Source organism: Copadichromis virginalis, linkage group LG10 (assembly GCF_057382275.1).
Source record: "Copadichromis virginalis isolate Kocher_CV1m ecotype Utaka linkage group LG10, C_Virginalis_male_GT1.1, whole genome shotgun sequence".
In the NCBI taxonomy this organism is placed as follows: Eukaryota; Metazoa; Chordata; class Actinopteri; order Cichliformes; family Cichlidae; genus Copadichromis; species Copadichromis virginalis.
In genome coordinates this window covers 20,598,629-20,612,466 of record NC_140627.1, presented here as the reverse complement: position 1 = coordinate 20,612,466, position 13,838 = coordinate 20,598,629, and the positions used below count along the sequence as shown (strand labels likewise).

General features: G+C 38.0%; 1 protein-coding gene across 1 annotated transcript; it reads right to left on the bottom strand.

Annotated features, from left to right (window-relative positions):
- Positions 1 to 3,424: 3,424 nt before the first annotated feature.
- On the bottom strand, positions 3,425 to 4,130 carry LOC146700391 (uncharacterized). The gene is given in 2 exon segments (XM_085471304.1): positions 3,425 to 3,848; positions 3,850 to 4,130. Coding segments are annotated over 2 exon segments (705 nt in total).
- Between the last annotated feature and the right edge of the window lie 9,708 nt (positions 4,131 to 13,838).

Here is a 13,838-nt window from a genome sequence, read left to right as displayed (position 1 = left end):
ATAATCAGGAGGGGCAAGAGCTGCAACTTGATTTGGGCTTGTTTGGTGGTTTTGAAGGGATCTCCTTCCTTACAACTGCTTCCTCCCGCTGTGGTTGTGCTTTAGGCTGTCGCATACAGAACAGTATGTCTCTTTTCCCACTTTGCAGTTCCTCTTCCAGTGTCCTCTTTGTAGCAGCTGTCCACTTGTTGGAAGCTGGTGGGCCCCTTGAGCTTCTTCTCGTTCCGATTCCTCGCCATAATATTTGCTGATGATGCACAATGCCCTGGTTTGGAGGCGTTCCCCACGTTGCTGGAGCTGCTGGGCATGGCTGTTGTTGCTGCTATTGTATCTCTATCTTCAAATTCATGGGTGTTAGCAATATTTGTCCAGGCCTTGCCTTTGTGTTGGCGGCCTCCGTGTTCTTCTCTGCCACCTGATGTTTCAGCATTTCTTCTGTTAATTTTTCCATTTCTTTTTCATTTCGTTGATCCTGTTTTTGACACATCTCCAGTCTTTGGGCTGCTTCTTCTTCCAACAGTTGTCTCAATGGGTCAGTTTCCCTTTGTTTAACTATAAAAAAGCTCCTGGAGGCGCTTTAATGTAGTTTCTGCATTCTTTATCATTAGTTGAGTTGAGTTCATAAATAAGAAGGGATGTAGAAGTGGAAACATAGGTATGGACTCTGCAGCCACTGGTCCAGTCTCAGGTTCTTCAACACTCTGGCTTTGTGTTAAATGATTCTGCCTCTTCACTTTAACCATCATTTAACACATTGTGGTTATTTTGACCAGAAGATCTTTTTGTTATCCATATCAGCCTTCCTTGGACTGATACGGAGCCTTACAGATAAACATAAATCCCAACAGTACACATCCAGTATGGGTCCCCAGGCTATGCTACTTGAAATATGAGTGAGAACCATAATGGCCTCAGTTATATGTAAATGTAAAGTTATCCTGGGTATGCTGAACTTGGTTGTAGGGCCCCTTTTTTCAATTGCTGTGTTGCTGTTATACTTATTAAGTACCTGGTGAAGGTAGGAAACCAAAACAAAGTGACGGCACATCTAACAGCTTCAAATTATGTCCCAGCAATTGGTCATGCTTGTAAATGTAACCAGATGAGACTCTGTTAAATAAAGAATTTTTATATATGAAAATGACAATCATGACTAAAAGTAAAGGACTCTTTCAACTACCCAACTCTGTACTCAAAGTTCTCAAAGTTCTTAAAGTTAATTAAATTCCCAAATTAACTGCAAATGGTGTGTGTTAAAATCGCTAAAAAACCATTGTTATTTAGCATCTGAGTCTATAGTTTATGTAGATAGGCTAATTTGTAATAATCTACCAGAAAAAATAATATGATTCTTTTGTAAAAATGAAATATAAGCTATAACATAAATTGACATACATGCACTTAGATTGACTTGGGTTTCTTGTTTCCTCAAAATGCATCCAGGAAAGATATCAGGTTTGAGAGTTTGCTTGGAAAGGACGATGGAAATGACTGAAGATGGCGTAGGTTGTCAACCTTAGTGGCATGAGCACTAAAACTGCTGCAATGATGAAGAGAATTCCAGAAACAAAATTCACTTTGCTCTTTTTCCTTTCATGTGCACAAAATTTGTGCGCTTGCTCCCAACCACACCAAGCAGAATCCCAAACAACTCAATGTGATGGCAATGATGATGAACACTCTGGCAGCCTTCAGATCATGAGGTAAGGTCAGCAGAGAATTGTAGGTGTTGCATTCCATGTGTCCAGTTCTCTGTAACATGCAGTCCTCCCACAGCACATAAGAAATGGTGTTGTTGGCATCAATGAAAACTCTGATAATCCACATTGGGAGAACACAGATGATGATTATCCCTAAAAAGCCAGTGATGGCTAAGAGTTAACCCAGAATATATCTACAACAGGCCAACATGATGAATCATGTTGATCTCTTGAAGGAGGAAATGGTGTTCTTGAGAGCTGCTGTAATTTGTCTGTGAGAGATGATTTCAACAGGTATTTTTCATTACCCTCGCAGAGTCGACTGCGGCTTCCTCAATAACAGAGGAGGAGTATTCTAGCGTGAGCTGAAACAAGTTTGTCAAGAAATCTCACCCACTCGTCTTTTTTCAAAACATCTGTGAGAAGGACGGTTGAGATAGATCAAATATGGTATGACAAAATGAAAAAAACAAAAAAACAAACAAAAAAAAACACGGTACACAATGTGCTGTATGTTCTGTAAATGAAAACATAAAAAATTCAAATAAGGACACACCATTTTATACTGTTATTGCTTGGATGTGATACTAAGTATGAAAACAGAGAGACTGAATGATGAATACTGAAACGGTCTGGCTGTGAAAGTACAGGATGAAAAAAAAAAAGTTCTTTCAGTATCAACCCTTTATTTATTCAGAAAGTTGGGACTAAAGACAAATTGAATTCCCAAGTTGTTTTCAGTGTAAATTATCAGCCATCAGCATCACTGAAATATGAAACACATGACTACTTTCAGTGTGACCTGATGAGCAACTGATACCTGTGGGTTAATGACTTGTGGGAGTTTGAATGCCTACGAGGAACCTCTCAGCAACAAAACTCTTTATTCTCCTCAGTGAGTTGGTGAAATAGGAGTGAGGAGTCAATAGGAGTCAATTATCTTGCAGTTCCAGAGGACCTTTTTCATTTTTCTTTTAACATCAGTATCAGTGAATACCCATCAATTCTTGTTCAACACATGCAGGGTCTGGGAGGCCAATCCTACAACCCTAGTTAAAAAATAAAACAATCAAAGCCTACAGTAAATCTGCATCTTTTGATCGGGTCAGTATTCTGTTCATTGTGTGTAGGTCAGATATTTACTGAAAATAAATCTGAGAAATGCTGAAAGTGACCCAGATTCATTCAAAATCTATATTTTGAGTATAAAATGATAATATTGAAAATATTGACAAGGTATCATATTTTGAAACCTTTGATCAACACTCCATATATACTCATCCTAAATTAATTTTAAATGTGAAATAATGCATTTAAATTGAAACACAAAAGTAGAACAGGTAAAAAAATTAAACCTGTTGAAATTTGAGGGTTGTTTGAGGGTTTTAACATTTACTTTGTAAATGTCACAAAACAAAGGAGAAACCTCAACATGATATTTATCACATCTATACAATTTGAGCCCTTTAATAGCTGAGCAGATTCTCTTGGTTTCTTCAAATTTAACTGGACGTTGCACTTTAACAGCACAGAATCAGGATACATTTATTATTATTATTACAATTATTTATAGTACATGATGCAGCAGTTGTTTAGGAAAAATGTGTGTATAAGGCGATAACAATTTCATCTTTTTTTGAACAAGTGTCCTGACCTTATAAAAAGTCACAACTGGTCAAACTGTTCTCACTTTATCTTCTTTCTGCAGTTAACCTTCTGTGAACTCAGTTAATATCCATGGGCTCAATCTCCTCTTTCCCAGGGAAGAATTCAAAGAAAGTCTTTAAACTCTCGTCTACAGCCACTGAATTTTTTACTATATTTTTAAACTTTGTGAGATTTCTGCCCTCGACAATCTTCTTCACACCAACCAAAAAGTCTTGCTGTCGAGTGCATTTGCAGGCGAGGTATTCCTTCAAGAGACCAAACCTTTCCCTCTCAAACCTCTGAATAATGATGCGTTCAATTATATCAGAAAAAGGATGCCCAAACTCTATAACACTTTGGTTTCGACCCCTTGTTTCATTGTATAAATCGCCTCCTGTATGCATTGCAACAGCATTGCCATACTCTTTAAAGACAGGAAAGCTGGAGTTGCCACAATGTAAACAAGACTTATAAGTTAGAAAGTGTTTGCGTTGTTAAACAGTTAGTAATAAGATGAACACAGTCTTGATTACCTCTCCTGCGCCTCTCCACAACTTGACCATGGTTGCCTGTGAAACAGTCAAACAGACTGTCATCCGGATATTCGATAATGCAAATTCCACCACTGTGGCAAACGAATCCACTGTGTGTTAAGAGACCATCAGGCAATGTCTGATCAGCATTGAGCTTTGACAAAGCCCAGTCATTACAACCACCTCCTTGTGGTTTCCCGTTTATTCTCACTTGACAAACAGAGTTACTGAGTTTCATGAGTTTCTTCATTGTTTTCATATCTCTTTATTTTTGCTAGTACAGAAAAGGCCCCAAATCGTCAATAAGCTGGGGTCACGATTCAACTTTGAGCCTTAGTTATCAAACAGTTGTCTCCATGACTGTGAGAAAATTTGCTACAACTGCAAAATAAATAGCACTATGCACACACATGATTTTCTGTATCGTTGTTGGTATGAAGACTGTTCATGCTGTGGTGATCTCTCAGGAAAGGCTTTGTTCAATAAAGCTCAGAACGCAGTTTGGTTTCAATGATAAATGTATTTTTGATTCACAAATTACATGAGTCAAGAAGTCAACACGGTAGTGATGGGATTTCCGTCTCTTTTTAGAGAACCGGCTGTGAAACAAGTGAAACAACACAAAACACTGCAAACCACAACACAATTAAATATAAATTAAAATATGAAAACAAAAAGAAGATGCACATTCTCTGTCACATAGGCCTGCATGAATAAGCTTTCTGAATCCTTTATCATCCGCAACTGAAAATAGTTGTGGATGATTACTATACCTTTCTAATGTGAAGTTGTTGTCCCTGGCTCTCTTTCTCTCTCTTTCCCTCCTGCTCTGTTCCTGTGCTACTGCGAGTGTAACTACCGCCCCTCTCCCTAGCACAAAGCACACTGCTCGCATGCAGAGTGAAGCGGAAAAAATGTGCGAGAGAGAGGGTGAGAGGAAGATAAAAAAAACCCCATGGCTCCCAATAAGGAGCCGGCTCGCATCGTTCACTTCAAAGAGTCGGCTCTAAGAGCCGTTTCGTTTGCAACCGACACATCACTAAAACACGGAAAAACTTTTCTTCTCCACCAGCGGTCCCCAAACTCCGGGCCAGGGACCAGTATCCGTCCGTGAGTCGTTTGGTGCTGGGCCATGAGAGTTGAGGCTTGGGTGTGAAATTTATGGTTTTCAGGGATTTTATTGTTAACTCACTTTCCCTGGGTCTTCGTAGTTGTGTGTCTCAATTTGAAAGAAATATTTACATGTTACCATAGCGCCTAGAAAGCATTAAGAGAAAGGACGATGTTACTCTCAATGTTGTCAAAGCATTTTCAGGAGGACGCTGCTAATAAAGTTACACAATTACACAGTGAATTCGTATTTATTATTATATTTACAAAATACCACAGTTTTTGTCTTGGTTGTATTATTGTATTTTGTTGTATTCATCTGTGACACCTTAAAGGCGAGTCTGTGAAAATATTGTCTGAGATTAAACCGGTCTGTGGCGCAAAGAAAGGTTGGGGACCGCTGTTCTACACCATCTGCAATTCAATGTCCTTGATGATGCTAGACAAAAGATAACCGAAATCCATGAGGCTCTGAGGCTGACCCTTAGCATCACGGTAAAGGTATCCTCTTGAATGCATTGCAACAAGATTACCTTCCTCGTTAAACACAGGAGAACCAGAAGAGCCCTGACGAAATTTAGATTTGTATGCCAGTATGTCATTGAGTTCTGGAATTTCTTTTACCACACGATTAACGTAATCATCATTGGAACCTGGATTTTTCCTCCAATTCTCCTCCACAGCCTGTCTGCGGTTCTCAGGACAAACAACTGAACAAACATCTACTTGTTTTACTTCCACATTAGGATGTCCAATAATGAAGATGTTAGAACATTCAGTGTCAGAAACTGACTTAACGTGTGGTAAAAGACCATTGGGCAGTGGCAAACTGTCATTGACCTTTAACAAAGCCCAGTCACGCTTATTATCAAAACCATAGCAAACAACGTCTTCTACAGCTACACAATCACACATAGATTCTTGAATTTCATATGAAAAAGTAACAGTGATGTTATTAGTAAGCTGATCAGTCTTAAAATTATAAGCAGATTTAATAACATGAGCGTTTGTAAGGACAAAATTATCATACAGGAGAAAACCACTTCCACGTGGTTTCCCACCTATTCTCACTAGACAAACAGATTTACTGAGAAGCAAGAATGTATTGGTATGTATTTCATATGGCCATATATTATATATAAACAATTTACGATTATGGCCCAAAAAACTGCCCAATGTCTCTGTGTCACATGTGCCACATGAGACACACTTGGCATATGTGACACAGCACTCTTCAGTAGAGTTGCAGCTGCTGGTAGGCATTATAGCACGTCGACTGCACCAATCCCAAAGCTCCTGGGAACAAAAAATAAACAAGAAAAAAAGAATTATATTTAAGTTATTCCTACACTCAAAAAAATGAAATTGGGTGGTTGCTACATGCACAAGATCCAAACTTGTAACTTGAACTAAATAATTCCATGTTTCTATGGTGAACATAATTAAATCATGTAGCATCTGCATGAAATTCAGCAACTTAATTTGTTCTTGTAGAGATGACATGATACAATCTAGTAAGAGTGGCTGGATCCAGGCAACTGACCACTCTTACTAGATTGTATCATGTTCTTTGTTTTGTTTAATTGACACTAACATGTTTCAGATCATCAAAAATGTTAACATTAGAAAAATAATAGTCAAATAAATGCAAAAAGCAGTTTTTAAATTATTAATTTCTTTCAGTTCATTTATCACTCACCAGTAAGATAATCAGCACCTTAAGTCCAGTGGCTTGGATGCCAGTTTTGGGGGCCAATGTACCTGCAGGAGAAAGGTGAACCAATGAATCAATAATTTCCAATTACTAACACAACCAGTGTACCCAGTGTACTGTGTCTGTTAAAATCAAAAGAACATTCAATATGATTATTTTGACCGCACCTAAATCATGAAAACACGTGATTTTGGTGCATCTATATCTAAGGCAGGTCTCAGAATAACTGAGTTTTCTACAAAGCTTATTTTTTCCAGAAAACAAAAACTATATGGAAAATAAACTGCTTAATATTTCACTCTTCCTACCACGATTTGAGGACTCTCCACGACCATTAGGAATACGCAGACTCTCTTCACAAGATGCACCTTCGTTCATTTCAAGGACTACGGACGGCACCACACTCCCTACGCCTTGTCGCGGTGCCTCTTTTCCGGTCTGTGAAATTTATGCACAACTAGTTCAGAAATTAAGATAATGTCGTTAAGGTATAGAAATGATTTATTCATTATTAATATCCTATAATTTGTTATTATAGGAGGAAATCAGCACCTTAAGTCCAGCAGCTATGACGCCAGCTTTGCGTGCCATCATATCTACAGGAAAAAGGTGAACAAATTAAGTGCAACTACACTCAATAGATAAAAAACAAATATACAGCAAAAGATCAAGAAAGTAATCATTTATTTCTAATTACCTTCACTGACTGTCAAAATGTTAAAAGAATAAGCAATGCAGAAGCTCCATTTTGTAGCCAAACTATTTGTAAACCAAGACGTCAAGATTGTTGACGTCTTGGTTTACAAAACATTTTGGCATTGTTGATAAATGAGTTGGTCTGTGTACATTTACACATTTATTTGCATTACTTTTGTCTTTTCTCAGGAACAAAAGTTGCATCTGCTTATGCATACCTGAAAATAACCAATTATTGACCATGGGCCCGACGCCAGGCCCATTTTACAAGCGCTCTTTAAATGACTTTAACTCAAGTCATCATTTACGCTAGAGAGAAAATGCGAATGGTTTTGAAAAGAAGAGAAACTGTGCTTTACGAGAATATTTGCTGTATTAATAACTCCCACAAAGATGTGTGTTAGCTCTCCTGCATGCAGTAATTAAAAGCTTGGCCACAGCTGATTGCGTTGGAGACTTTATTAACAGAAAATTCCACCACAGTTGATACCCTTCTTGATAGGTGGATACAAGCACTAACCCCACGGTGTAAAGGTGCTCTGGATGCCTGTTTTTGTCATGTACTTGGATTGCACTTTGTAAGGCCTCTACCCTAAGACCTGTCCAACTTGGGTGTCCCACCTGAAGGCTAAGCTTCTGCTGATCTAGCTCTTAGGGTCACTGAGGCACCCAACCCCCTGACAATGTCAAGGTGGCAGTCTCTCATGAGGAAAAAAGAAAAATGAGTTGCTGTTTGCCTTTCCAAAAACTCTTAACAAATTCATCCATACCCAAGTTATTTGTTATGGACTTCTCATGGGCCAAGATCGCCAAATTTCTCTTTCTTTTTTGTAACATGGTGCGACGACAAGATGTTAGGACCTATCACACATCATTAACTTTCCCTTTGTGAGCTGCTGGAAGCTGGGGTGGAAAGTGAACAAGCTTTACTAAAATCACTGTGATTACATGAGTAAATTGAAACGGCAAAACTTTTGACTGCAGAGTTGAGATGGATGGATGGATTTAACTAATTCAGGAAAATCCATTGCACATGTCAAACTGGTATGGCTGAATGCCTTATTACTCCCATAAACTAGAGGTGTTTGCAAATGTGAAGTTTATATTAACTCAAAGATTCTGTTTTTCTGGCAGCGCAGAGGCAGTGGCAAAGCCAGGAGTTAAACAGAATATGGAACCAGACCACCACAGAACCACACTAATTTCATCTTTTAACACAGATTTACAGGCTATTCAGAGCCAAGCTACCCCAGAGGAGAAGACCTGATGCATTGACTCATGGGAGGACCTTGTGTCAAAAGGAGGGATGGTACAACAAATACAGCTTACACAAAAAAAGGGATTCCAGATTTACTCGAAAAGTTTTTGCATTTTTTCTATGATTTGTGTAACTAACAATGAAAAGCATACATGGTTGCAGTCTGCACAAGTGTGCAGTTTTAGATGTTTCTTAAGCCCTATGTGTTTTGTGTGTGCCTGTGTTTTGTTCAATTTTGTATGTATTTGTAGTAAAACTAATTATTTAAAAATATCCTTTTCATATCATGAAGGATGCAAGCTGTGCGTGTGAAGTGCAGAGAACAACAAAAGTACATCAGTTTTGAGGGCCAGCTGACCTACAGATCATTTTTGGAATGCGGTGAGTAAAAAACGTCAACATTTCCTGTGTGTTTCATAATGTGAATCAGTCAAGCTTTGGGGATGATGTTATAATAGCTGCTATACCAACTGTTTAGGTTTATTTTGCTCAATTTATTTAATTTCACTTTCTTTGCCTTGTTCTGGTGTTTATTTCAAATGTATAATGCAATTTTATTATGTTCACAGTTGCCAAGTTCAACATCCCGAACATATGGCTTCTCTAAGATACTTTTCATTTCATTTCATTTCATTTTTATTTATTTCACACTTGGTACTACAATCAAACAAAACAACCACATCTTCTGTCAACAAAACACAACAACCATGTGTGAAAAGGAGCAGGAAGAAGAAAATATTCTTATTAAACCCTGCCCCCTATCTACCATCGAACTTATATCACCGGTGGGCACCATACTTGATCCAATTGTGAAAGATATGAAAATCCTGGAGGGGATGGAATCAGGGGCGATTCTAGGATCAGAGCTTTGGGGGTGCTGAGCACCCAGAGAGCTGCCCAGCCAGGCAAGATACACTTTACTCGTCACAATGAGACTTCTTCCCTGTCTCTTTCGGTCCCTGCATCCTCCCTGTCCTCATCGTCTGTTGTCTTCTTCTCTGTTATCAGTCATGATAATTTTACCATCTCTGTGCAAGTCTGCAAATTTCTTTATTAAATCATAAGATTCTTAAATTCATCAAGTCTCTCTGTGCCTGGGTCCTCGTCACAAAACATGACATCACTGTTTTGTACATTTTAACAATTTAATCCCACATTTGTGAAAGAAAAGCAAAACACGTTTTTGAAAAGTCTGTAACAAAACCATCAAATCTGATAAAGGTTATTTAAATGCTGCTAAAGAAGAATGGATTGGAAAAAAAAAATACATATCCTAACCTTAATTACTGGGGGAGAATAATGAATGATGCTCATAGTGAGTAAGAAGTAAACTGAGTGCATGTTTTGGACAGAGATTCACTTTTAATGTGTATGTATAATATAATACAGATACATAAAAAACACTCCCAAAACAGAATAAATTATTACAAATAAATTATTACATAATATTAAAAAAAAAGAATATAAAAATGGAGGCAACTTTGCTTGTGGTAGAATGTATACAATGCATGAAAAAATCTTTACTGCAGATACTAATTTTGTGTTGTAAGATTTATGAGTTTCATGCTTTCATAGTGGTAGGGGAGAGCGGGGTAAGTTGTCACACGGGTAAGTTGTCACACTGTTCATAACTCCAACACTAGAGGCTCTATCTCAAAAATGAAATAGCCACTTTGTGTGACTTCTTCTTCTATAGTCAACCTCCTGTTCACATGTGGTCAAGACTGCTCTAATCTGAGGTGAGCACATCTTTTTTATTTTTTTGACCTAAAAGGAAAAATAAATCACTTTAAATTTTCTTCAGTACAACTTTGTTAGGTATAGATGTTACAGATTATTATTTTACACAAAATAGAGGAGACATTAACGTGTCTTTTGATACTTCAGCTGATGTGCTATGTTGAGCTAACCCTGACATTTAGCCAAAATTAGCATAAATGTCAGTTTGGGGCAAGTTGTCTCATTAACTTTGGGGCAAGTCGTCACATGTGACAACTTGCCCCAGTACAAATAAATGCTCCAAAAAATTGTGATATTGTAATTCATTTGTATTTGTAATAAGGTTTTTGAAGAAAGGAAGGAGAGGCAGGAATTAAGGAAGGAAGGAAGAAAGTAAGATGGTTCGAAATTATCAACGAAAGACAGAGCGTGGCAGAACACCACCTGACATTATGTTAAAGGCAGTCAGGCAGGTAAAGATGCAGAACAAATCAATCACAAGTACAGCAAAGGATTTTGACATAAATTACCGCACTGCAATTACTGACAGCGGACTACCAACTCCAGAGGACATCCAGCCATATCCAAAAGCTGGCCGCCGAAAACCATCCAGCAAAGGAAGAAAACGACGCAAATCAGCAATTCTAACCGACACGCCAGTGAAGCAGCAACTAGAAAAAGAAAAGAATAAGGCTGAATCTAGCAAAAGCTGTTTCAAAAGAGAGGGACGTGAGGGGGGAAAACATCTGGACCTATGAAGAACAACGCAGCTAAAAGAAGAAAAATAATTCAAGAGTCATCATCAGATGATGAAGAGTGCTCCTGCCTTGTCTGTGTGGAGCCATTTTCAAACAGTCGTCCAAAAGAGACCTGGGTAAAATGCGTGAAATGCAACAAATGGGCCCATGATGCTTGCACCTCAGGCCAGGCAATTTATGTGTGCCAGAATTGTGACTATGAAGTTGAGTCTGATTAATCAGAAATAGGGCATCTGTTTTGTTCAGAGGATAAACATGTTAAGTAAAGCAAGTTATTTGCAGCATTCCATTCAGTTATGATGGATTTATGTGCAAGCCAGAGAACATTTGAGTTTAAAGTTCAAACTAAAGTTTTCTTTCTACTTAATGTTTTGATTAAAATGTGTATTGGATTGAAATAATTGTTTTTTTCCAAATTCTCTTGGCATAATTGTTCAAATTTCCAGTTTTGGTTTGAATTTAACAATTAAAATCAATAATCACAATTAAGTATTTGTGTTCATATTTTAAGATAATCTAGTGTGACAACTTACCTGCCGATGGGGCAAATTGTCACAAGTGCACATTCTCTATTCAACAGTCTACAACTCCGTAATGAGATAAGATATGAAAATGTAATGAATACATCATATGTGCCCGAGACTTCCGTCTTTCATTTGGTGAAACATTTATTACGTTGTGATGTATGGTGCTCAGTAAAAGTTAGTCAGTGTGAAGAGTGTGACAACTTACCCCGCTCTCCCCTACTTGGGAGAGCTTGACATTTTTATCAGGTGGTCCACACTGTAAAAAGTTTGAGAAACACTGATGAGTTAAGTGTATGTGTGCTTTTGGAAAACATTTAAAGCTGCAGTACAGAATCTTTGAAACAAACTTAAAACATTTTTAGAATATAAACAGCACTCTGCTTCTCTTTACAGCTCCTCACTCCACCAGGGCTGTTTTGCACTTTCTGATAGTGTGCAAATGTGATGTATGTACTGCGGCAGTCATACAGACAACTGGACGGTCCAAAAGTTGGCCTACCTATTACTGGCTGAGGTTTTGGTGGCTAAACAACATAAAAATATATAATTAATTTTCATCTCCCCAATCCATTATAATGTTATATGAGTAAAATCAGTTTTCTTTTCTCTGTCAGTTTAACAGTTTCTGTTGTGAAACATAAACATATGAACATAAACATATGAACATAAAGTGTGAATTAGTTTTTTCCTTCTGACTGTAGGAAGGATACACATTGTGAGATCCTTTGAGTGTGCAATTGTGTTGATGTTATGTTCAGTAGTTAGAAAAGAAATCTCTTAATTCTTCATTGATGAATCAAAGGATGGAATTGTAATGGCACATTTCTTTATTCTTTGTATTGATCACATATTTTAACCATATCACTTTATTATAGCAAGATCCCTCCTGTAACCAGTTGTATACATGCATGTAGAATATTATCACAAGTGGGCCCCATGTTAATTGCACCTTCACAGAGAGCCCATTGTAAAGTTGAAGACATCCAGGCACCCTGCTCAAGGGAGGTGACTGGTGGTCATGAGAGGGGGTCAAGGATGAGCTGGACAGAATGTATAGGGACATAATGTGCTGTCGAATGGTCTTTGTTTGAGAGTGTCTGTGTGAGTATATAAGATGAGCAACCCCACCCAAATTTCAGAGATCACCCTAGCGTTTGGCTGGGATGTTTCTCTCCACATTGCAATGTGTTTATTAAACCGAATTCAAAAGCTGCTCACGGGGGTGTTTGCAGGTTATTTAAAATGTCCACAACAGCAGACAGAACACACAGCTTGGTGAGGGTACAATGCAACACTGTGATGTAGCATAACTTAAGGAGCAAGGAAGGTGATAAGTAAATAGCATTAGCAGACGATTGCCGTTCTTTTAAGCATACTTTATTGCTGGCATCTCCATTTTACCATAAAACAATCAATCAGGCATGCAAAAATCCCACTTGCTTTATACAGGACTTTGCCCACACCTGACCTCGTTAGTCCCTACCATTGAAACAAATAGGTCAGACCAAACAATACAATTCTAAACAAAGAACAGGAATAAAGTCATGCATGAAACTGACAAACTTATTTACTCAACTAAATGGTTTGTAAAGTAAAACACTGCATACAAAATAACTCAAAAGGCTACTTTAAAGAAAACAAACAATACTATACAAAATGAAAAACCCTCCATTTGGTTAAACCCAGTAATGCAATAATTGACCTCATGACCCTATATAAACAGGAAGTTGTGGGCGGCCCGTCCCATGCACCTGTCTCACATATAGGACCTGAATACACAACATGGACACCATGGTAAGTATAACCAAAGAAACATAATTTACCAGACATGTGCCTGTAAACAGAAGAAAATTGACCTGATGGTTAGTAGTGTTTGCTTTAAAACACATGCATGGATGTAAAGGATGTAACTACTACTACCACAAACAAAACCCGGGATAGTGTGTGTTAAGAGAAGTTACACCAGCAATGTCTAAATCAAAGCATTATGGCTGACTGTAAAATAACAGAACACAAAATAACAATATATGCAAGTGACAAATGGCAAATGAATTCTGTCCTAGCCACTTTGTCACAAACACTGACAGAGAGAAACACAGGGCTTAAATACACTGAGGGAAACTGAGGGCATGAGACATAGGAGGGAAACATTAGACCTAACGAAACAAGGGAAGCA